The sequence below is a fragment of the Athene noctua genome, chromosome 1, assembly GCF_965140245.1.
Source record: "Athene noctua chromosome 1, bAthNoc1.hap1.1, whole genome shotgun sequence".
NCBI classification, from domain to species: Eukaryota; Metazoa; Chordata; class Aves; order Strigiformes; family Strigidae; genus Athene; species Athene noctua.
This window is the reverse complement of record NC_134037.1, coordinates 205,967,593-205,993,548: the sequence shown is the minus strand read 5'-3', so window position 1 is coordinate 205,993,548 and position 25,956 is coordinate 205,967,593. Positions and strand designations below refer to the sequence as shown.

The following is a 25,956-nucleotide window of genomic DNA, read 5'->3' as shown; positions in this document are numbered from 1 at the left end:
TTAGGTATGTGGTGAGGTAATGGGTTGTGCACATGAATAGCTTTTTGTCAAATAGTCTCTTATTGCTGTTGTTCTCACGGCTTTTGTTTGGTTTACTCTATGGGGAAATGATTTGCTCTATGCCTATATGATATGTAAATCACACTGAGCACTTTCCTTACTGCAGTACACTACTCAACAGCAATGGGGTTTGGGCTTTAACCTTATCCATCTGAAGAGATAAGAATCTAATCACATAAATGTCACTGTTTTTTAAGAGCCAGATCTTCATGTAAATGACTGCTGATTTAGTGGGAGTGTCACTTTAATACAGATTTGCAAACAAATCTGGGCACATTCTGAAAACCCCTCAGTGTGCCAACCCACTGTTGGTTTTCTCAGTTTTTATCTGATAGTAAGTTTGCAAAGTGATGCTGAGGATGTGACCATCACAGAGCTCAGAAAAACATATGCAAGTTGCAGTCTACCAGGGTTTCTGATGCTTTCACATTATGGGCAAGGAGTTACTTAATCTAAGGGCCAGGACTCTCACACATGTTTAACTTTTTTTTTTCCCCTGTGTAGCCAGCAGCAACCAAAAAAATCTTCTTTAGGGATGAAAGCCGATTTTGAATTTGTCCAAGGAGAGGATGCAATTCAATTCTGGCAATTCCCTTTCAAGAGGTGCTGCGGTATGCATTGCATCGTAGCATTTCTAATTTTCACCAAATCAGGGTCACTCTCTCTGAGGCAAAAAGAGGAAAGATTTCTTTTGTTAATCATACATGCATGAGCCATGTGCAAAATAAAGTATTAAATACAGTAATTACAGTAATTTTTGTTAAAATATTTCTACACAATAAACCTGTGGCTTTGAAAACTCTACCAGAAGCAAAAGAAAAACAATCTGCAATGAAAAAATTGAAATCAGAAGCCACTAATAACACTAAAGGGAGCCCAGAAGCCAAATTAATGTTTCTACAAAGAAATACTTTCCTACACCAGGCAAATTCCTAGTAAGACTTTTACCTGGGTCTTTATATATAGGATTCAGATTTCATTTTGAAGCATGCTTTTTACAAACTGTTTAGTGTTCATATGTCATTACCACTGTTGGGCCAGATTGCACCTGGCATCGATATAAACAAAGCTTTGGCAAGAATTCTTTCCTTTGGGATGTAGACATCTGATTTTCAAGCTGAAAACATGTCAGTGTTGCAAGACACTCCAAATAGCCTGTTTTACCAGTGCAGTAAATTAACCCGCCTGGTGTAGTGTTAAATGCTTTACAAACATCGACTGAAGGCGAGGGAGGGAAACAGCAAAAAAAACAAACAAAAACATTTCAATAACTTGTTTGACTAGAAGCAGTGAAAAAAGTACTAGCAACAGTCGAAGGGAGGGGGTGATCCTTGGGAGACAGGACAGCAGAAGAACAAATTTTCATATTTTGTCCCATATTCAATCCTGGGAAGACACAGAAGGAGCAGAACGAGTTATACGGTTGATAAGAAAAGGCATCTTCATTTGAAAAATAGATTAGGATAACAGCAAACAGTGACTCTAATTCATCATTGCCTTGTGTGCAGGAGGAAGGCTGTTTGAAAGCTGTTACATGCAAGAAGTTCGCCTTTAATGCCATAAACCGCTGGTGGACAAAGACTACATAGGCAAAACAGAGGATAAAATATTAGGCTATCCCCCTTACTTCCCCATTGTTCAGGATGAAAAAGCTGAGCTGAACTTCTGGGCACACAGAATTGGCTGAGTGAAAGCTCTCGTCGCTCGATCGTGCATTTGTGCTAAGCCTGAATGGTCTAGAGGACAATGGGGTTCAACCTGCCTGTGGCTCTACAGCAATTCTGCAATATAGATGTGAAACTAGAATAGCTGGAAAGTAGGTCCACATGCGTATGGAGTCAAACAGTGACCTGTCCTGAGAAACACAGGCAGAAGCAGTGTTCTTAAATATATATATTTATATTGCTGTTAGACTGAAGCCATTTTGCTACTCTTGTCCTGCTATTTTAATTTTCCTGATAGCCATCTATTTACAAACATGCATGTAAATGGGATAGAATAATTAATTTTCATAAGCATTCAGAAAATGTGACAAAGTTTATGTTACGGTGGGTGATAATTCCCAAGAAGACTACATTTGTGTTAAGTGTAGATTTATATTAGTAAGATTCAGCATGATTGATTCTCGCTTGGCCAGCGATAGAGGACTTAGCGTCCATACTGGCAGAGATTATATCTGGTCAACAGGAAAGGAAAACTGGCCAAGAAACTGCCAACACAGTATGTGAAGCTGTGAAACCTGGTCAAGAAGAAATAAAGCCAAATAAGCAACAGATGAAAAATTATCTTAAAGCAGAGATCAAATCACTCAGTTGGAAACGAAAATTACATTGGAAAAGGTGATGCCAAGAGCATGAAGGGACATAAGAAATTTTTTTAAAAATAATATTAATAAATAATCTGGAGTGCTGAATACAAGTCTCTTTTTTTAAATAGCATTTTTCAAAAATAGAAAAAGAAGTAGACAGTTTTAATATGCTCAAAGACTTCTGTCAAATAGCAGGGAGGACTTCTAAATCTTGCAAATCCTTTGGAAGAGAATGACAGAGGTCTCAGTACACAAGAGCCATGGACATACTGGAGAGAGCCTAATGAGGGGCTGCAAAGATGATGAAGGAACTAGCGCATGTCTCCTATGAAGAAAGGCTGAGAGAGCTGGAGATGTTCAGCCTGGAGGAGAGAAGGCCCGAGGGGGGTGGGAGCTCATCAATTTGTCATCAATACCTGAAGGGAGGGTGCAAAGAGGATGTAGCCAGACTCTGCTCAGTGATGCCCAGTGTCGGGTCAAGAGGCAGTGGATACAAACCGAAGCACAGGAGGTTTCCTCTGAAGATCAGGAAACACTTTCTTACTGTGAGGTTGACAGAGCACTGGCACAAGTTTCCCAGAGGTTGTGGAGTGTCCATCCTCAGAGATATTCAAAAGCCATCTAGACACAGTCCTGGCAACCAGCTCTGGGTGTTCCTGCTTGAGCAAGGGCATTGGATCAAATGACCTTCAGAGGCCCCTTCCAACCTCAGTGTGTTGGGTTTTTTGTGGCGGGTTTTGGTAGCAGGGGAGGGGAACTACAGAGGTGGCTCCTTTGAGAAGTTTCTAGAAGCTTCCCTGGCTCCAAGTCAGACCTGCCTCTGGCCAAGGCTGAGCCAATTAGTGATGGTGGCTACACTTCTGCGATAACATATTTAAGAAGGAGAACCGGGAGAGGAGGAGTTGTGAGGGAAACACCTCTGCAAACACTGAGGTCAGCTGAAGAAAGGACGAGGAGGGAGGGGGAGGTGCCCCAGAGCAGTGACCCCCTGCAGCCCATGGTGAGAGGTCAGGCTGTGCCCCTGCAGCCCATGGAGGTCACTGCTGGAGCAGATGCCCACCTGCAGCCCGCGGAGGACCCACGCTGGAGCAGGTGGCTGTGCCTGAAGAAGGCCACAACTCCATGGGAAGCCTCTGCTGGAGCAGGCTGATGCTGGGAGGACTGCAGCCCCCAGGAGGGACCCATGTGGGAGCAGTTCATGAAGAGCTGCAGCCTGTGGGAAGGATCCACATCAGAGAAGTTCATGGAGGACTGACTCCCATGAGAGGGACCCCACGTAGGAGCAGGGGAAGAATGTTAGGAGTCCTCCCCCTGAGGAGGAAGGAGTGGCAGAAACGACATGTGATTAACTGACCACAACCCCCATCCCCTGCCCTTCTGCATGGCTGGAAGGAGGAGGTAGAGAAATCTGGAGCAAAGCTAAGTTCAGGAAGAAGGGGTGTGTGTGTGTGTGTGTGTGTGTTGTTTTTTAAGATATGGTTGTATTTCTCCCTGTCCTACTCTGTTTGATTGGTAAGTTAGTGGTGGTGGTGTTCAAAGTAAATTGATGTTGTTTTTTTTCTTCCCCAACTGAGTCTGTCTTTTGCCTGTGGCCATAATTGGTGAGTCATCCCTCCCTGTCCTTGTAGCCTTTTATTTTATTTTCTCCTTCCCATCCCTGAGGGGGAAGGAGTGAGTGAGTGGCTGCATGGTGCTTAGTTGCCCTCTGGGCTAAAACCTCAACACTCAGCCATCCTGTGATTTTGTGACCCTGTCTGAAGCTCACTGGGGAAGGTGATAGATAGAATGAGGAATCAGAAAAGAAAGAGACTTCAGGAAGATAACACTTTACAACAATTTTCTGGTACTGTTGTACCTGGTACAGCATCCCCAGACTTTGGAATAGTCTGGTGGGCTCAAGAGGGACAACAGATTTTTTCCTGCACCTGTGCTGCAGAAACCTACTGCCTCTAAAAAGGAGACTTCCTAAGAAGTTTATTGACAATTGCATGCCAAATGAAAGAGTGGGGAGAGAAATGGGTAGGGAACTCGCTGACAGATGAAGCTGAGCAACCCTGATGTCACTGCATATTTTGCCCTCAGAAATAAGTGAAGTTCTGTAGATGTAGAGCAAACCCTTGACAAGCGACGTGAGGACCGCCTTGGACTGTACTGGCCACAGCCCCATCCCAAGTGAAAACAAAGAGTCCTTAACTAGGAAAGGACCTGAGCGACCTGCGGTATCCAGCAGCATAACCACACACCAGCACAAGTGCCACAAACATGCTGGCAGGGACAGTGCCTCAGTGCCCAGTTGGAATGAGAAAATGTAGCCAGGGAGCTTCCGGAGGTTGCAGGAGCAGTTGCCAGATGGACACAATGCTCAGTGGCCGGCTGGCAGCAGAGGAAGCAGCCACTGCCAAGGAAAGAGAAAGGAGCATCACCTAAGTCCCACCAGGGTTAACCTGCACCTGATGCAGGTGATGGGAGTGGGGATTCTGGCTGGAGAAGGTGTCTCTGAGCACTTTGGGGGAAAAACTACCTTCTGTTCTCAATATGAAACACATTATTACTGGGGCAATCAAAAAAAGTGTAAACAGGTTTAGCAAGTAAAGCAGAACAGTTCCTCTTAAAAAGCACTCGTTAGGTAAGTAGGACATATTTTCATGAATCTCTTTTGACAGTCCTTCATTCAGATCAGGAAGGAGAATCATATCAAGCCAAAGGCATAAAAGAATTGCCAAATACATATTTAGTCCAGACAGTTACACAAGAATAAAGCAAGTTGGGAAAAAATGTGAGGGAAAAATAAAGTGAGCAAAAATGGCAATTTAATGGGTGTCAAACTTGTGAATACTGGATTACATTTTATCACTGTTGTTTTAAAATTAGTACAATAAAACAAATTAGCAATATTATATGAATGCAGTTATACTGCTGTAAAATCCTGATTGTCCAAGAAGTTCATTCACACAGGAAAATAAATTATACTGCTAGCAGCATTTTGGTAAACAGATGCATGCCAAAGTTCTGTATCAGTTTAATGTTATTGGTGTCAACTAAATTCAAAGTACTTAAATCGGTACAAATGCAGGGTCCAGTCTGGCCCCAGCATATATTATATGTGTTAAGAAATGGTACAAAGCTGAAGCCATCTTATTAGTCTTTTACTGACATTGCATTTAGCAGAATCATTGTCTAAAGAATGAGAGAAAATACCTGATAAGCCACACGTAAAGAATTTGAGCTCAAGGCCTGACAGAATGATTGTAGCGGATGAAATCCATGTCAGATTTGGACTTGGACAGATCTAAGAGTAGGTAACAAAAACACAGGTGAAGGAGCCCACATGTTCAGGATTCTAAAACATTATGAAGGGAGCAACCTAAGTGAAGGCAAAAGTTGTGTTAGTCAAGTAATCGATGATTTAACTAAGTGCCCTGCTTCCAGATACCTCAGTCAGTTATGCTGAGGTAACATTATGGGTAGAAATGTGTGAATGTAAAACCGGGGGCTCCTACTGATGATTGCTACATGATGCAGACATTTGCTTGAATCCCACCTGCTACTCACCTCATTAGCACAAAACAAGTGAAATAATAGGTGCTTAGCTAGTTGTCTCTGGTGGAAAAAACAAAACCAGCTCAAGAAGTTCCCCTTTCCATGTTGCCCCTCCTAACTGCTTGTGTCATCCCTTGCAACCCTTGCTTTCAGTAATGCAGTTATTTGTATGGCCATGCTGTAAATGGGACTGCTGAAATGGTCTGGAGTTAAAAAAAATCCTACTCTCTCACTCAGAAATAAAATAAACCTGAGTTTTTCTAATATGATTATTTCAGTGATCCCGTTTGCATCTTGGCTTGAAAAACAGTTGCATTGGAAATGCTTGCATGGAGAAAAAGTGGGGCATGGATTGGGAATAAGCTGAAAAGGGTAGAATCTCTCAGAAATAAACATACTGTGATTTATCTTATCCTTTTATTGGGAAATATGCACCAACTTTACTTTAAATTTTTGCCCATATTCCAGAAGCTCCACTAAGAAACACCTTCTCAGTCAGCCTAGCATTTAAAAGTAATTGATTTCATCAGAAAAAAAAAAAAAAAAAAAAAAAAAAAACCACAAATGGTTGAAGAAAAGCTTAGGGAAAGAAATGTCACAAGTTCCAGTAATTTGTCCTACTGCAATCAAGAATATCTGAATGAGAAACTTAGAAAGGTTTCCAACACCAATAAACAATTAAGATTTCTTCTCTACATGTCTATAAAGAAGTGTATTATATTGTACCAGTACAATGCATCTATCAGTGATGTACAAACACTGTACTACAACCATAGGATTGACACAGGGGAGACTTGACCTAGAAAATAGGCACCTCCTAGGTCCCACTTTAAAACTGGAGAAAAATCTTAGTTCCTTTAACAGCAATCATAAGTCTAGGCAGGAAAAAAATTCACATTTCCAGGTTTGGTTTAGACCACAGAAAACGAGTAATTTCTAAAAGGTCCTTACTCCTTGTCATGAATACATGAGTCATGGAGTTAATCTTATTTTATACATGGGCTCAGTCTCTGCTTCAGCTAGTCACTGCTGATGCGGGGACACATGGGACATGGCATTCCGGTGTTGTTTCCCCTCTCCCACTTCAGGGGCGTGGGGGTGGAAAGAAGGGGGTGCACTTGCTTTTGTACTGCTTCCCATCCTTCAGGGACTCTGCCAAGAGTGAACAGCTAGCTGTAATGAGCTTCATCATATCATTAGGAGCATCTGAGAAAATGTTGCCTACAGGAGGTGCTAAAACCTGCATTTGGGGTGGAGTGGGATGTTTGGGTTCCTTGACCCACCCCAGGCACCCATCCAAGTGTCATCTCTATCAGAAGGAAGCCCTTCTGGTAGAGAAAGAAGAAAGATTTCTGGTAAAATCCAACGTAGTGAGGTGGGTCTTTAAAGTAAGCACTGACTGAGAAATATGTGTGTAAAACAAGTTTTCTTTGCAGGAAAGTGAGAGTCAATTTAGCGTGAATCCTGTTAGGCCAAACTTTCCTGTGTTGAACATCTTCCTAGCATTATTCTCCCATGGAAGTATTTACAGCAATTACAGGCTACTTCTACAATGCTAAATGCATCTGATCCAAGGAGAGATCCCTGCTCCCCTTGCCTATTGGGGCAGAGGGGCAGATGTCCACATTGTGGAGGGGCAAACCTCCAGAGCAGACTGACTGCAGTGACAGATACATAGCACATGGGTCTGGGTCTCCCCATGACACAGAGTGGGGCTTTGATGGACTTACAGTATGTTTTTCTGGGTAGTTTTCTTCAGTTCCAGCAGCTGAAATAATATGAACAAAATGCCGTATCAATGTGAGGTTTTTTTAACCTTTAGCTGAAGATACATGTTGCATGCCCTGGGGCATGGCAAGATGGCATATGGGACTGAAGGCACACAGAGCTTGCTGGAGCAGCGTCACAGGACTGAGCAGGTTGGAGGCAGGTGAACTTGGCGTAGTCCTGCCCATACTGCTCTTTGGGCGTGATGCCTGGAGACATCCATCTCTAAAACCACTCGCTGTGTTTTGGTTTGGAGGAAACTGATTCACTCCCTCAAAAGGGGAGTCTAGGTGTGAATGAGCAGTTGTGCCTTGTGGACAGTCAGGGTCCAAGACCTTCAGCTGAAGCTGGGAGCTAAGTTATCTGATGGTATAGATTTTCTCAGAAGGTGTATAAGCAGAAATTGATACAAATGATGTGATCGCACAAGGCCACACAGGGCTACATGAGATAATCTGCTTTTAAAAACTGCCTGTGAGATGAGAAGTTTTAAGAAGCCATCTTCTAGATGGCACAAGAATCCACCTGGTGGGCTGACTTCCTGGGGGTGCCTTGCTCAACATAAGATACCTCAGTGACCAGTTAGTGTCATAAATCCCACGCTAAACCTGTTACATGGAAACACATGTCTAAAAATGTAAGTGGAAAATGAAGAGGTGAGAGCTTTTTTGCACAAGTAACAATTTTACTGTGAACATGACCTGTAAACACTTGGATTTAGGGAATTCTGTGGGATTTTGATCACATTACAGAATATTAATTTGCTAATTTACCAAGGCAAATAAAGAACTTCATGAAAACTGAGATAAGAGCTGTTAATCAGTATTTGCACAATACCAAAAAACATGCACGGTCGTTCCAAGCTTTCTCTTTGAACACCCTGTTTTATTGAGACTGCAGGTGTACTGAGAAAAGTTTCTTCCAGAAAAGAGGAATGAAGAAAGACATGGCACAGCTGACCTGATTTTTCTTAAAGCTGCCTTCGTTCCTAGGGGCTTCTAAGCGGCTTGGGGCAGATGCTGGCTCCTTCAGTACAAGCAGGTGTAAGCCTCTGGCCAGTTGTTTTCTTTCTGATAGACTTCTATTTGCCTTTAGCTTGCTTTTAACTTTCCACACTGTTTAATGTTCGCCCCTTTTGGCTTTAATGCTTTTTTCAAATAATTTATTAAATAATTGAGGCAGTAATTAAACAGAGCTTCTGATGGTACCCATTTGCTGATCTTCAAAACGTTTGATCCATATCTCACTTAGAATCACCACACCTGAAATCAGTTGCTGAACAGGGATTGGTATTGCTAAAGCAGATTGACTTTTGATGGACAGCAGTGTATTTCATTATCAGCATTAACAAAAAGATGTATTTATAAAAATAAGAAATGGATGTCTAAATGTACACATTTTCCATAATAATTAATTACATCATTGCAAGTAAATATACCTTAAACTAGAATATTTTTAAATAAAAATTAGCATAACATACAGTTAAGTTCATGTGCTAGATGAAAGAAAGGTATAGCCTTTTTTTTTTTAATTGATACATCAGATAGAGTATTTTGTAGTCTCATGAAGCAGCTCATTCGGACTGTCCAGGAAGGCTAATTAACACTAATGCTTCTAAAGAATTTTCATTTGTGATGCTAATCTGTCACAAAACCAAAAGCATCCTTGGAAAGCTAGGGAATAAAGTAAAGAGACTACATCTTGCAGCCAGCTTAAATTAGTGTTAGCTTGATTTGTCTTAATTGAAAGGCTGTTTATGTCTCTTTTGTAAGTGTTTATAAAAGTTGGCAGACTGAAGAATAGCTGCCTACGTACATGAACAAAATTTTCTTTTATTGAAGCTGTTGTATATAGTACTGCCATTAAAAAACCTTTTGAAATATTTCTGTACACATAGTCTTAAGGTATAAGCCTGTCTCTGTGTTTATGTATACACACACACCATGCTGTATTTTTATGCTAAGTCCTCATATTACATGAATATTTCTATGTGCCAATTCATTCTAAGTAGCTACTGGTCTCTGTTTAAATTTCTATGAGGTACATACGAGTTGGAAAAGTATCTTAAACACAACTTGTGAAAATGTCTTGCTCTTGCACTAATATACACATCTTCGGGTACTCCAGCTCAGCAAAAATGTAGTCCTTGCATAGCTGAAGCACCCCTAAAGCTTTACTGGGATTTATGAGCCCTGGGTCTTGGACTGCCGGCTGAGTGGACCTCAGGTTCTTGTTCTCTGGTACCACATGTTCAGAGCATCTCAACACAGGCCATTACTTGATCGATCATCATTCATAGAAATTGCCCAACTCTGGTGATGTTGGAGAGACCCCATCTAATATCTTCAGGATCCACACGGTCCACACTGGTAGAGGGAGGGAGAGGCTTACTAAGCTCCCATGGCAGCTAGCAGGTCCTAGCTATTCATAAACAGCTTTAAGAGATCTTGTCCTTTAAAAATACAGGATAAATATCATTGATAGGCACACTGATACTTTCCTAGACCTTAAATGACACTTCTAGGAAAATGGGCAAAGGTAAGATTCCTCAGCAGAGCATAATTAAATTGCAGATTAGTTCATAATACTGACCATGGAAGTTTGCTTCATTTTAGTGTTGCTAGACCATGTACTGCATGTAAAGACAATTAGCAGAGCAGAGAGAAAAGCAGCAGATGCTAGAGATGCACAGAGTTAGATGACTCATTATGTCATGAAGAATCTCTCTTTCAGAAAAGTGAAAAGGTTGGTATAAAAAAAGAAAAGGCTTGAATAACCAAATAACCATTAAGGAAAGAATTTCAAGATTTCAGGCAAGAGTGGCAGAAAAATCAGAATCTTACAGCACTCTAAAAACATGCGTTTGCCTGAACTGCAGAGAAGCACCAACATACACGATGGGAGACCCTATTCTCCCTCCTCCTCCCCACTCCTGCCCCTTCTTTCCTTTAGGATTACATGGTGGGTTTGGCATGTTCCCTATTGAACTAAAAGAAAATGTGCTAAATCTTTAAAAACTCCTCACCTGTTTATCTGCTCGAAGATAACTATAAGAAATTATTTAGTAACAGCTTCCTGAAGGCTTTGCAATATATGCATGTTTTACAGCAGTTTTTCAGTCTAACAAGACGAACTAGAAATAAGTATTTGCTATTTCAAAGATTTATTCTCCTGATGCATGTAAGGTAGAAGGCAAGTCTTGTGAACTAAGCACCTCCTGTTCTCAGAAACTCTCTGCTCCGCGGTTACAGTTCTCTTTGTTTCCTTAAAAACAAATGTAATTTGTCTTTCCTCTTGCCAGTCTCATCTGTGAATTTGAAACTAAATGAAGTATCATTCCATGTGGCATCATTTCACTGATGGAGCATTAAACATGTAAAAAATGTCAGCCTTTCCCTCTGCAGAAACTCAGTTTTGCCCAAAAAGTGCTGTGGGTTTATAATATATGTGCACTTCTGCAAAATCTTATTTGAGAGAAACATTTGCAGAGTATGCACTAATATAAGTGGCAAAGATTCAACAATGTCAAGTCCTGTAAACAAACCACTCCAGGGAAGTAACATTAACACATAATTGTATGTTTTTACCGTGTCAGACCTGTCACAAAAAATAACTTGAATTGTGATTATAGTAATTAATTTTTCCTCTGCCATTTGAAACATGCAAACTTATTATGGCAATGAGGATGATAGATCCTGGCCTGCCATTTTAGCACATCATATATTTACATTTCCATACAAATAATTATCACCAAAAGATGTTAGCAGGATGAGATCTATACATAAACATATCTTTAAATATACCCACTATCTTAATGTTAAGACCTGAAGGTCTTGAGGAAAAAAAGGCGATAAGACTAGGCAATAAAGGTAAAGCAAAACAGAGATTTTGTCCCCAGAATCAGGCAAATCTAGAAATCACAGTGCTGGAAAACTGGTTTGTAGGGTATCGTACCAGTTTGAAAAGAAGAAAATGTCATTTTTCCGTCTGCTGTTGCAGTCCCCAAAATTCTGTTAATCTGACCATCTTTGCTTCGTTATTGCTGTATTAACACTGTGTCCAGGGTGAGTGGGTGGCTGAGCTTCCAGCTCTGTGGCATTCCTTCTGTTTCGAAGCAGAAATTTCTATGTCTTGACATATAACTTAAAGAAAAAAATGGAGAAAAAAAAAAAGGAAAGGTACTGATTTAGCTGGTAGGAGACTATGATAATACTATTACCAAAGGCACCTATTTAGGTGCGCTTATATGGTGTAGTTTTATAAATAAGCCTGAGGGGCTCCTTCTTCACCACCACCCCCTTCCCCAGGTCTTGCGCTCTGCCTGCCTGATCCCATCCGACAGTAGAGCTGATACCGCACTAATCCCCGCAAGTTTGGGACTAATGAACTAACTGCTGCGCTGCCGCCACGGAGCTTGGTCCCAAACTATACTGTACTTCACACTCGATTTATTCTCCAGATGGCGAGACTGCGCAGCCCCGCCGCGAGGGACCACCTCTTCCACTGGAGTGTAAAAGTGGACGGATGTTGTTTTCTTTGCAGATTTGATAATTCAGAGCTAGGAACTCATGAGGATGGTTAGTTATTAGGTTTAATGGGTGCCAATCGAGCCGGCAACACACACGTATTCCCATCTTTAATGTCAATGTCTGTGTGTCTGGGTGGTGGTGGATTTGTCGGCGATGCTGCGTCACTGAAACCTTTACCTTCTCTCATTGGCATAGCTGCATGTGGTAATGAACATCTTCCTATGTACTCCACAGAGTCAAACAGAAGGGATGCTAAAGTAGCAACTCTGACCGATGTGGGGTTTTTTCCCAGTGGGTTTTCCAGCACAAGTTGCGTATTTAGTGTATTTTAATAATATCAGTTTACCATTAAATTCTCTGTTGTCTTTCTCTCTTGTTCAGTTTGATAAAGAACCCAGCCCACGTGGAATCCAATGGAGATACCACCATCCCAAGTTACCTGGGGATGAAATTGTTTACTTAAGAATCAGGTTTATTTCTTTATCAGCTATTCATTCACGACAGAGTACTCTCCAGTGTTGTGGTTCTCATGTGAAGAACGGAGTAAATAATTTTTTTCACCATTCCTTAAAATTTCTAGTTTGGCCATTCTTGGTAGGGACCTTACATAGTGTTTGGAAAATGTGTTTATTCTTGCATCTACTACTATAAAGACATTACTGTATCAAGGACTACTTTTTTCTCTACTGTTACAATGTTGAAGTAGTTTACCTAGCTTAAAATTTTAGCTTTTGCATGGATCTTTCAAGAATAGCATCGACATTTCCCTGGGTAATGAGGCAGAAAGAGCTCTCCTTTCGTCCATGGTTTTAGTACATTTAGTCAAAGGTTTTAGTACATTTTTTTATTTACCCATGAAATGTTTTATTGGAAGCCTGGGTGGGGATATGATACACCCCACTAACATCAATGGGATTTTCTCCATTGTAGGAAGCGTAGGCACCAAGTCAGCCCCCTCACGAGCTCTGACTTTGGCAGCCAGGTCCTCTCAGTTTGTCCCACAATTAGAAACATAAATTGAATCCTGATGTGGAAACTATAGTGACTAGAAGCATTTTATCATGGAAGGGAAATGTTTCCATTCCTGGGGTATCTAAGCAGACAGATCTAAAATGTAGTGGTTCTAAGCAAATGCATCAATTCTCAACCCAACAGATGGCATGGGTGTGTTAACTAACATAGCAACATATTTTCTATTAAAATATGGGAAAAAACAACAACCCCCTCCCCATGTTTGTTGGTTGGTATAAATTCAGTGAAGTTGTTGGTTATTTTTGGGATACGTACCAGAGGGCTGCACATTTAGTTTATGTAAATTGATAACAGCAACAGCCTGTTAATAAGTGTTTTGTATGGAAATATACCTAGAAAGACACGATCTGTCTTTTTTGGGAAGGGAGTTTGCAGCCTGAGGAGAAAAATAGCTAATGAGACGCTCTACTACTCATTATTATAATGTGAAAAAAATTATAATGAATTAGGCTGTAAGTTTGCAAGAGATGTGCCTTCAGTAGGAATTGGATGCTGCCTTAGTGGATAATTTGGGGAGATCTTTCTTTTGCAAATTGGATCAGTGTGTGCTGAAACGGTGATAATCTGACTTTAATTAAAAGCATAAATTGGTTTGGAGCGTGTTTTTAAGCTACCCTTCTGCATTATATCCAGAAACTTTCAGCCCAGCCCTAGAAACCCATTATCCCTGGTTGGAGAAGGAAAACATAGGGGATTTATATTACCCGGTATTGGCATCATATGGTTTGGTTTACCTAATTCGGAAGCACCATTTCAGACGGCTGTGTGCCGGAGCTGTCTTCCAGCTGGACGTGTTTGTAGTAAACTGCATGCATCTTTGTGTGGCTTTCCTAATGGTCCCAGTCAGAGTCCATTCACAGCAGTTCGAACGTTTTGGGTTGTATTTTCCAGAGATTACCTCTGAACATGCCCCTTGATCGCAGCACAGGGATGCGTACATGTGCGCCTTGTTCCCGTCTGTCCGATTAACAGGCATATGCTCCCAACCTTCAGAGAAGCACGGCTAGTAGCCCCAAGCTGAAGGCTGTTTGCTTCAGATTTCATTAACTTTCTGCTTCATTATTCCTTCCTTTTAACCAGTTAAGAGCCATCACTTGCTTTTCTCTAAACTTACCCTAATTATCAAGGGTCCCAGCCCTGTAAATCAGTACACTGCAGAGCTGTCTTAAACTGGCCCGGGAGACCCTGTTCTGATCGGACCTGACAACTGTAAGCTACTGTTCCCTCACACTGTTTAACTCAGACCACATTGGGAAACCGCCTCTGCCCCTCTCGCCAGCAGAGATTTGCATCCGTCTGGTTTAAATCTACTGTCATGTGCTGTCTTGCTGATTGGTATTAGCCTGGATATTAACTTTGATGATTTTTTTTTATTTTTTCCCCTTGAGTTTGCCTGTTTTCTTGAAAAGCATCTCTATTCAGTGACTGCATATTGTTAAAGTCATTCCTGAACCTCCGTGAGTCAGGAGCTTTAAAGTTTTATTAGCCCCCATAAAAACTCTTCACAAATGAAATTACTTTTGATAAGTGTGCATTTTGACAATGCGAATTTGTTAGGGGCTGTTGGCAAGTGGAAGGAATTTGGGGTTGAAACTGCAGTTGGCAGGAAGCAAGGAGCCCAGCACCCTCCTTCCCCCCCTTCCTCAACTTCTTCTCCAGGCCAAGAAATGCGTTTCATTTCAGAAAAGCATGCAAGTATTCTTCGTGCAAATCAACTACTAAACAGATTTGTAAATTTACATTCACAAAAATAGCGAATGGCCATGGGAAGCACGTGTCTTTGGAGATTTTTTTTTATGCCAGCAGGAGAATAGCTTTTTCATATGGGTCAAGAAAAATCTCCAAGTTATTTTGGTGTTGTTTTTACATGCAAGTTGTAAACTCTAGCACGGCTTTAATACACTTTGGATACGTGGAGAGAAGGAAGATTTATATAGCAAAACCAAAGAAGTATATGTACATCTGTGCTTACTGACATCCAGGCAATATAGAGATTAATTACAAAAATGAATTGGTTTATGCAAATTTAATAATATGCTGGTTTTGTGAGTGCAGACAGTTAGTGCCACACCATTATGGTGAGTATAAAGATTTCTGTTTGTTAGACATGTTCAGCACTAGCGGACACAAAAATCTTGTTTTCTATAAGTGGTGGTGTAGAAATGCTTAGACATAAAACCTGATCATTTTATTTACCAGTTATAAAGAAATGAGGAAAGTGAAATTGCGAGGTGCTGGTGCTGACTGTTCAATTAAAGTCCAAGAGTGACAGACATGTTGGGGACACCAATATACTTGCTGTCTAGCTTTTCCCCCACATTGTTTCAAGAACTTCTCTGCTCAATGCACTTTTCTGTCTCTAGAAAAAATGCTTTTTTTATCTTCTCTTGTGCCTCTAAACTAATACATATTGTAGAGAGAAGCAAGACTGACTGTTGTGAAAACACTTGAAGAGTTTGACTTTGGCCATGCCGAAAAGTGTGTTAGGATAAACTCCGTGTCCAGTGGTCTTGCAGAAGAAGATCTAGAAGTGCTTCTGCAGTCCAAGACCCTTCCTTCAAGCATGATGCTGCCAAAGGTTGAAAATGTTGAAGAAATAAGATGGGTGAGTACAAACAACACAGTAGCTTTTGACTGAAGCTGTTGGGCCAAGTTCACACAGGCATAGACTCTGAGTTATGAGGAAGGCTGCAAATACCATATAATAATGTTGCTTGGCTAAAGTAATTAGGAAATGCATCCATTTAAATGTGTGTAAGATGTGCTGTATAAAAAGCATACATGGAACACCTTGCGTTTATAAAGAAAACCAGGTTTATTTCTCCCACAGTCAACAAAGAATCAATATTGATGTCAGAGTATATTATCAAAAATAGAAGCGTAGGTATCTGACTCTTCTCTAACTGTCCTAATAAGCAAAATTATTGTCTCTGTCTGTACACCTTAGTTACATGCATTGTAAGCAGGAGATGGGGAAACCGTGTTAGCAACATATGAAAAAATGGGTTGGGGGGAAGGTCACTCCTTGGGGCAACTGGAGAAACAAACAGGAAGCTTTTAACTAGTGTTTTTAATTAGCACAGATATTATTTCCTGAACAGTTCTCTATTTCTTCCTTTTTAATTGCTGGCAGGTGTGTTTGTATTTCACGACTGACTTTTCAGCCAATAAAAACCTGAAATGTAAATGGTTGGCATGTCAAATTACTTAAGAAAACTTTGAAATAGGCCTAATTATACTATAATTGTTTTAATTGTCAAGAAAGGAGGACATTTGTTTAGATATACCATTATTGCTCTAACATGCCAGTAAAGGAGTAATACTAAATTATTCACTTCTATATTTTTGCAAACCGCTAGCCAAGCAACTAGCACGCGTGCAAGCTGTGATGAAAGGCAGGCAGATGTATTAGGATCTATTTTAATCTCAGCATCTAACCTTGATCAAACCGTTGAGATAGGGCGTGAGCGTACAACTGAGCAAATACGTTGGGTACGTGACGAGCCCCATCCACTCTGTGGTGCTGCCCCTTTGGCCTCCATCGTTCACGGTGGAAGGTACACCATCCCCTTCACCAACATTTAATTAAATTAACCAGAGTATACCTCTCAGGGTTTACAGCCATGTAAGTGTTAGATGTAACTTGTCAGTAATGAATATTCATGCTTCCAAACTGGCAGGGCCCTTGCTGCCACCAAGTAGGTTTTGCGGGGAGGTGGGATGCGGGGCCTCTTTGTCCCCTCATCCCCTTCCACCTTTCCTCTTGCTAACTGATTTCCATCCTGAAAAACAAGCCAGCCCCAGCAACTTCTGCCTCATGGTCTGCCTTTTGCTTCCCTCTCACTTTGCCCAACCTTTGCACACAAAGAGTGTACTCTGCTTAACGCCACTGCCTTCTTTTCTCCCATCATCCCAAAATTCACTCTGGCATGATTTTTCAGCCTCCCAGAAGCTGTTTATTTCCCCCCACACATACACCCCCCCTCTTCATTTTTATTTATGTGCAGCAGAAAACCTGGAGGCTGATGCACAACTAAAAGATGGGCTTACTTGTTTTCTTTTGTGTGAGAATCTCTTGCTTTCCTTTTGTCCCTAGTGTGGGTACTTGTTTGACTGGCATGGCTTATTGGACTATAACAAGCGTAACTCTCCCTCCTTTGTGGCGGGACAATTCTCCCACAAATCCCGACCAGTGTGCATTCTTCCTGACACACTATTGGGTGTGCACTGGAATTGAAAGAATTGCTGAGGCCTTGCTACTTCATCCCCTCCCCAAGCTTTGTGGTTTTTTTTTCCCTCCGCCTTCTTTTTTTTTTTCCCCTCTTTCTCCCTGAAATGAACACTTTACTGGGCCGGAAACATTTAATCGTCTCCTTTTGAAAAAAAAAAAAAAAAAAATTAATTGAAACTTCTCCACTCGTTACCTTTTGTATTGGTGCTTATTGCAAATTTTTTTAAAGGGGGAGGAAGGGAGACAATATTTAATTAAATGTGCTTTTTTTTTGTTGTTTACCTTCAAAACAAAAGATAGCAAAAATCCCAGGAGTGTGACGTGTAAAATATTTTAAAACAAAATAAAATCTCTGCTGCTTTAACTTGCACTTTAAAATATAAACACAGTAGCACTTTTTACTTTTTCTTCCCCCTTAAAAAGCAAAAATCAGATAGGAGTCTTAAGAATACGTGCTGATGCCATTATGTTACCTAATTTTCTGCATTTGCCTGGACGAAGTTTACTGTTTTCTATCACTATAGTACCTGCCATACTGTACACTCACATGTGTGAATTGCGTTGATTATTATTTTTTCCCTCCTTGCACATTTTTGGGTGGAATTCTCTTCTCCAAGGAAAAGTTACCGAGAGGGCCACGATGACGATGCAAAGCAGGGATGGGAAGGGCAGAATTCTTCATCGAAGAAAGCTGTGATTTATTTTGGCCTAATTGTAAAGTTACTGCAAATTGCTGGAAACCTTTTTTTTTCTAGATCTGGGTGATTAGATTTTCCTTCTTTTGGGGAGGGGCGGTGGGGGGAAACTAAAAGGGGAAATAACACCTCTAATCCAGCTTCTGGTAAATAGGCTGCCAGCTTTTAAAATGAGTTTCCTTTCTATTAGTCAGAATATTATGCTAAGCCTTAAGCATTAGTTTTTTATGTTGCCATAGCAGCCTTATTCCTGCAGGGTTGTGACCTGCGATGATTACAGTACAAAGCTTATAGGGTCTTGAAACCCCCTTTGAAGATGAAAAGTCTTTGATGGTTTATATTTATGCAAATCTCTTAGATATGATTTACCCAACTGAGACTGAATGGAGAGATGATTAAAATTCCCTTTCCTTTGATATCCATTAATAGTCGAATATTCCTTAAATTTAAAATATATGCATATGTTATTTTTGTCTTTATTTACTAACATATTTTTGCCATACCTGCGATATGTGTATCTCTGCACAAATTACTCGATCTGGACAGACATAATAGATTTACAATATAGGACTGAGGGTTTTTTCCCCTCTTTTTTTTTTTTTCCTTTTGAAAGGGGAAAAATCTGTGCAAGAGCTTTTGTATGTTTCCAGATGATAGATTTTGGAATTTGGGCTACCCCACTGGCAGCTCAGAGCTAGCTGTGAACTGGTCTCATGGAAAAAATTGGCAAGCTTTGGTCTTCAAAGAATTAAACTTCCTTTTTAAGGCCTTCCTAGGTAAGCTAAAAAATTATGAAGAAAAGCCTATTGAACAAAAGGGTAACGGTGCCGTAATGAATAATACGGATGCCACTTAGAAGGCTGGGGAGCGCTTCCAGTGATGGCAGTGCTGGACCTGAAACAAAACCGGACCTCAGGTACAGCAGCACTTCATTGTTTTCCAGGGCCCACGGATTTGCATTTCACTAAGCCAGGGTGAGAGGTGCTAAGCCTGGGCTTTTTTTTTGCAAACTAGTCTCCAAACTTAGAAATGTATGGGAATGCTGCTGTTTCGAATCTCAGGCCTTGTTAAAAGCTGGTTTAATTTTTTTACTTATAAGGTTTTGAGGTGGGGAGGGGTGTTGTTACAACCAGGTGAAAATTTAACGTGTTATATATACATGCAGATTGTTCTTTTTTTTTTTTTTTTTTTTTTTTTTTCACTGATAGCTCATACTGTCTAGTTTTAGTTTTCAGACAAATTCTTACATCACCTAAAAGGCCGAACCCTTGTAGAACCAATGAATTTTATCCCCTTTGTGGAAACTGCAGTGGGCTTGCTCAATTTTAAGGTAAGCAGGTCTTGAAGTGTTCATATTTTGCCATCTCAGCAAACTAGGATAAGCAGAATATTCCCCAGTCTCCCCCTAATTTCATCAAGAAAGAGAGGTTAAAAATTACTAAACATATTGTTCAGTCCCCTAAAACATTTGTAGGTTGAACTCTCATGTTTGTATTGTAAAGGCCTTCATAAATTCAAAATATTTTGGTGACAGAACAGTTCCAAATAGTCCATGCCAAATAACAAAACCCCTCTGCGTTACTCTTACCATTTTTAACACAGTTGGAGTAGAAACAGACTTCTCCAAAGATTTGGAATACTTACAGTGTTGCAATACACTTGGCTATTTAGTAGCTGTCGTAAACTCAACTTTTGTATAACATTTAATTAGAAAAAATAATTAATCATCATTTCACTATTGCTAAACTGGCATCTTTATAATGGTTTCTACTGATAACATTACAATCAAATTTCATGTTATCATTTTTGTGTGTGTGAGAGATGGGGTGTTTAATGCTAAGATTAGAAGTATAATTAACTTTGAAAATAGGAAATATCTGAAGAATGTGCTCATTTTTCAGGGTAATTTTAGATCAAATCTTATTTTTAAAGCGCATTTTAATATAAATTACTCCCCAACCTTTACTATCAAGCCTAGGTTTTTCGGAAAGGCAAGGCAGCGTGGCAATGAAATGGAAGATCTCATGCACGCACCAGGAATTCAGTGTTCCCCTCCCAAGCTCTAAGGGAAAAGTTTCAGACCAGCTGAGGACACACACATCAGAAGTGCCTCCAGAAGTACTGGCAGGCCTCACAGGCAGCCTGCTTGTTGGATACAGCCATTTATCCTACAACACACGCTAACATATCTAGGAACATAATAAAGCAGGAACCAAATAGACACACTCCTGTCCTGTGTGCATACACAGAATTAAATCCTATTTTAAACCAGCTGAGGTTTTTCTTCACCTGCAGTATTTCATAGTGGAATTTTTAATACTTCAGTGTCTGATGTTGGCAGGAGAGTTGCCTTTTAAAACACTCTGTTAAAGAATAATTTCTTGTCCCACCAGCTGCCATAGAACACCACCCATTAGTAGAGCTGGTAATTACATCTGTCTCTCTCCACATACCTTAGCCTTAAAAAATATTAATATTATCCAAACATTGATGTAAAATAGCAATATTTGGGAAATGCACTTATTCACAGAATAGCTACAGCAGCGAAATTTTTCTTGCTTTTATTTTAATACTTTTCTGCAGCACTTGTTGCATTTTTATCTTCCTGAGCTAATTTTTAGTTATATATAGCAGAGAACTTTAAATTGGCAATCCTATAAGGAATGCTTACATTCTGTAAGGAATCTACAACCTTTTTAAACCATTCATAATTTTAATACAAGAGATTCTGATCTTTATTTCTGTTTCTCATTAAGATATATTACATGTCAAACTAATCAAATTTAATACTTTTGGTTTGCTTTTAAGCAGTATTTGACATGTTTTTTTTCATATTGTTACATAAATATCTGGAGTAGTGATCACAGTAATACCCAGTGCCGTATGTCAAGCAGAAGGTAGGGAATCTGCTACGATGTCCTGTATTTACACAGTCTAGGCATAGAGGTGCTTAGGGAAAGATAATGTTTTCTCTTTTGCTGAGTCATTTTAAAGCACTGTGCATAGTCGAACACCTACAATAGCTTTGCTTAATAGGAGAAATTTTAGCTGAAGGATTTTGGGAACACTGAGTCGCTGTAATATCCTCTGTAGTTTTTCTGCATCCTGTATTTCTGTAGAAATTAATACTCTGTTCTCATTTGAAGGCTGTCTGTGAAGAAGCACTGAGAACAGGATCCCAGGTTGGCTTTCATTTGGACGCAGTTGTCTTTGGAGGAGAAGATTTCCGCGCCAGCATAGGTTGTTACCTGTGTGTTTACTATAAATGTTAACATATGGCATTTGTATGGAGAAGCCCGATGTGATTTTTGGCCATTGCTTTTGCAGCAGCAATACTTAAAGTAATGGCAACGCTTCTGTGTAATGACAATGCTGCAATTTACATTTTCACTTTTCTCCTTAATTTTTTTCAGTGCAGAATGTCTCACTGGCAAATTAAAACATGGTCCCTGAGTGTTACAGGGCACTGACACTTTCTTGTGCTTCTTGGCATGCAATACCAAAAATTAATGAAAAAAAAACACAAAACCCAAAACCTGTTGAGTCACTGAAATTATTTTAAAATATGATATCTGTAAGAAACATGCTTCTAAGAACTGCATTTAAAGTCCTAAAATTCTAGTGTCTGCTTTATTACTGTTTTACAGACAATTATCAGTCTTTTGACATCATGAACAAATACTCTCTTGCTACATTTTGCTTTCAGAAATTTACGTTTAATGTCCTATGTCGATACAGCCACGTATTCATGTGAAAGCACTATTAGCCTTCCTCAAAAATAAAGAGTATTTCACAATTTCTTTTATGAGAGGCTGCTTAGCTTCTTATTAATCTGATTCAGTTTGAAGATAAAAGTGCAGAGCTGTCAACATTTAAATTAAAAATAAGGACATTAATGTAAAAATGAGCATTGCTTTACTAAAAGATTCTTTAGAAAATCTGTGTCTAAATAGTGACCCTAAGGAAAGGGAAAATTTTTAAATTTTTTTTTTTCACACCAGTCTTAACATGAGCACATTGCTTAGCTGTTGCGCTGTGAGCACATGCAGTCTCATGAATGCTTTTACTTCTCAGAAGTCGACTACCATCAGTTTTTCATCCAAATACTAAAGCTTAAATATTCAGTTTAGGACATCAGTTGTGACAAGAATCAGAACCAGGGAAAGTGGAATTCTATTCTCAGTGTGAATTTTTTAACCATTTAGTTGTACCCAGTATATCAATTTGTGTAAAGCTTCTCTTGCTGTAATGCTTCTCATTGTACATACAGGAAATAATATAATCAAATAATTACTTCATGTTAGTTCCAAGTCAGCAGTCCTTACCAGCCAAAGCTTCCACTGACTTCAGGCTTCCTACTTCTAATTTGGACTAAATCAAAATCTGAATTTTCTAAGATAGTGTTTAAAGAGAATACATTTTTTCTTTAGCTGAAGCATCTTTTTTTTTTTTTTTTCTCGGAAGAGTATAATTTTGACGATGAAGCCTTGCACCCCTCTTCTCTTTTCTAAATTGGTTAAATGAAATCTCAAACTTTCCTTTTTTTAACATAGGAAATCTTTAAAATAGAAAGGTTTAAAACAGTCTTGTCAGCTTTTCTTTGTTTTCATTGTTTTCATAGGTGCAACAAGCAGTAAGGAAACTCATGATATTCTATATGCCAGGCAAAAAATAATAGTCACAGCAAAGGCATTTGGTCTTCAAGCAATAGACCTTGTTTACATCGATTTCCGAGATGAAGATGGGCTCCGCAGGCAATCAAGTGAAGGTGCCTCAATGGGTTTCACCGGTATGGCTTTCTGACAATGTCTCAAAATAAGGCATAGCTTCTTCAGTTTAAATATATTGCACATTTACTGTCACTTAGACAAATATCCTGGTTTTTATTTCAGGTAATTTATTGAAAAAATCAATAATACCAAGCTCTTCTGTTTATTAGCACCTTTAAAATTGGGGCTGGAAATTTTGCCTGAGAAGTCACAGGCTGCTTTTTAAAACCACATCCCATGAAGCGTGTGACTGTTTTTGAAGAGAAGTTGGGGTAGAGGCTGTGCAGTGATTCCTCCCATCACAGAGCATGGGAAAGGCGATACTGTACTCCGCAGTGACCACTCTCCAATTGTTTCTTAAAATATGTGGTTCCCTTTCTCCTATTTTTTGTAAATGGCAGTTGTTAAAAAATGCTTTTTAGGTGAAGGAGTTGAGAAGCAAATCTCTTATGCTAATTGTTAGGGGAAAGTTAATTTCTTATTATTTTCTTTGATTTGTTTTTCATCTCCTGGCTCCCCTCCCAGTAAGTGCTGGTGACACCTACGGGTATTGGCTGACAGCAAGAGCAGCAGGCTCCTTGCCCCAGAGTACTGTAATGCAGCCTGTTACCCTGTGATTGGTGTACCAGATCCCTCGGACACCCTGGTGGGACAGTGCAGCCACCAAAGATTGGGGTTTTGCAATAGAAATCGGCCATTTGACACATACATTAGAGAATTCTAACATATAGGACAAACACTTTACATTAGTTGTCTCTGACCATCATTCAGGACACACGCACAGAAATAGTGGGGTTTTGTTACTAAAGGCATAAGTCCTGATGATACCATCTAGCAAATTATATTTTTACAGTTAGTGGTATGTGACATCTTAAAGCACCAAGTAAAAAAGCAAGCGTTCTTTTAAGTGATCTCAACATGCCAGTGAAAGAATATCAATCGATGCTAATCGAGAGCACAAACTCTGCCTTACTGTCTGTTGAGCTTCAACATTTGCAAAACCAGATCTTCTTTCAGAGGCAAAACCGTTAGCTCCTCACAGCTACATTATGTGGGCTTCCACCCTTCATTCGTCTGCAATTGAAGTTGGGAAAATAATAGAGCTTCAGAATGGTAGCACCTGCTGATGGCTAACTAATCTTGACCGATATTTCCTAAGCTTAAGGAAAGGCTTGATTTTCAAAAAACCTTAAGCATCTGAACCTCCTGTTGACAGAAGATGGAGTTGCAGATGTCTAGCACCTTTGAGAGCACTCTAAATACACTAAACGTGTATTTAAATACTTAACTCAGGCTGCCAATTTAGGAAATTTGGAAATGCTCAGCATAAACAATGTTGATGGTGGTTTGGGCTCTACTGAATTTACAGTGGAAGTTGTCTGACACCAGGATAGGGTCCAGACAGGAGACAAATGAAAAGGTCACATGTGGCAATTTAGGGCATAAAGTGAATTCCTAACTCGGCCATAGAGGTGTCCTGCCTTTCCATACAAGGAGTAAAGATCTGTGAAAGGTACAGACTTCATTAAGGTGAACTCACAGCTCCTGCTCTTTGCCTCCTGTCTTTCTGCAACTATCATCAACACATTTCCAAAATCCAGCAAACAGCCTGACAACCAGCCCAGCCATAATTAGAGACAGGTAAATACTGATTTGGTGGCCAAAAAGAAAAAATTTTTTAAATCTGTTTAGGTCAAAACGAAACACCATTTTTCATATTTTTGGTTAAAAAAACCCCAAACCCACATATTTGAGGTGGATCGAAATGTTTCACTTGTTCTGTTTCTTTTGCTTTCAGTTTATCTAATATTTTTTTAATCTTTATTGCTTATTCTGATTAAAATAAAATGTTATTTCAAAACTGAAAGCAAAAACATTTAATTCCAAAACTATATAAATGAAACATTTTAACTTTTCCAATTTAATATTCATCATAGAAAATTACAAATGGGTTTTGGCTTAATCCATGACCTTGTATAAAGCAGAAGGCTGCAGATCATATTTGCCACTGACAGTCCCCTGATAACATGAGAGTAAAATACTGAAATCTTCCTTAATACCAAGTTCAAAACACACAATTCTTGTTATTTTTAAATATTTAAGATACCTTCCTACTACTTTTTCACAAAGAATCAAAAACATTGATATCAACAGGACCAAATTAAGCTGAGGCTTCCAAATTTCTCTCTTATCTGGAGAACACACACTTATTTGTATGCGTAGGGCCAAATTCACCACCCTCAAAAACTAATGCAAATCCAAAATATTCAGCAAAGTCGTGTGTCCTTAGAATTTCCCATATTCAGATTCCGACCAGTGGAATTGGCCTTAATGTAATATGTTCACTCAAGATTAAACAAGCAAAATAATATAATGAAGAATTTACCAGCTTTTTAATTACTGTTGTGCCCCTCATTGCTTATTGTAGCCAAGTTTTCTTTTCCAGTTATCGTAAAAGCAGCCTGTTTTTCTTCAGTGAGTGTGTTTACATAAAATCAAATATTTCAAATGTAATTGAGCCAAATCAATACATCTTTTATATGTATATTTATATATATATTATATATATGTATATGTTGGGGGGGGTATATGCGCACACTCACGCATACACACCCAGCAAGATGTTTTACAGTACCAGAACCCGTGGACTTAAAGTCATTATGTTGCCTATATAAATGGACATCATTTTTAGGACTGTTTATGTAAAAAATTAAGTAAATCTTGCCATAAGCTTTAACAGCTGATTTAGTCATTACAGAAAGTCCTGTGCTACACGCTGAGAAGCCAGATATAAATACGAAACACTATAGGTTTCCTCTCTTTTTGCAGTCTTTTGTAGAAGACTAAAATGACACCATCATACAGTTACCTAAAAGACTTGACAGGTATTGATTTAAAGCACGATATATCAAGTGGTACTGTAAAAAGGATTTCATGGTCATAAATTTTAATGTCTTCCAATTTCGTACTCTCTCAGTAACTTGTCAATAACAACAATTCTGTTTAAAATATTTGGTTCATTCCT

The 25,956-nt window shown here is 39.5% G+C and overlaps 1 protein-coding gene across 3 annotated transcripts in view; it reads left to right on the top strand.

Moving 5' to 3' along the window:
- CLYBL (citramalyl-CoA lyase) overlaps positions 1-25,956 on the top strand; it is a 179,662-nt gene that overhangs the window by 135,188 nt on the left and 18,518 nt on the right. For all 3 annotated transcript variants that reach the window (XM_074930805.1, XM_074930798.1, XM_074930814.1), the window contains exons 3-6: positions 15,653-15,841; positions 19,391-19,492; positions 21,309-21,402; positions 22,784-22,951. In XM_074930805.1, the coding sequence (XP_074786906.1) occupies positions 15,653-15,841; positions 19,391-19,492; positions 21,309-21,402; positions 22,784-22,951 (553 nt within the window). The remainder of the gene's footprint in view (positions 1-15,652; positions 15,842-19,390; positions 19,493-21,308; positions 21,403-22,783; positions 22,952-25,956) is intronic.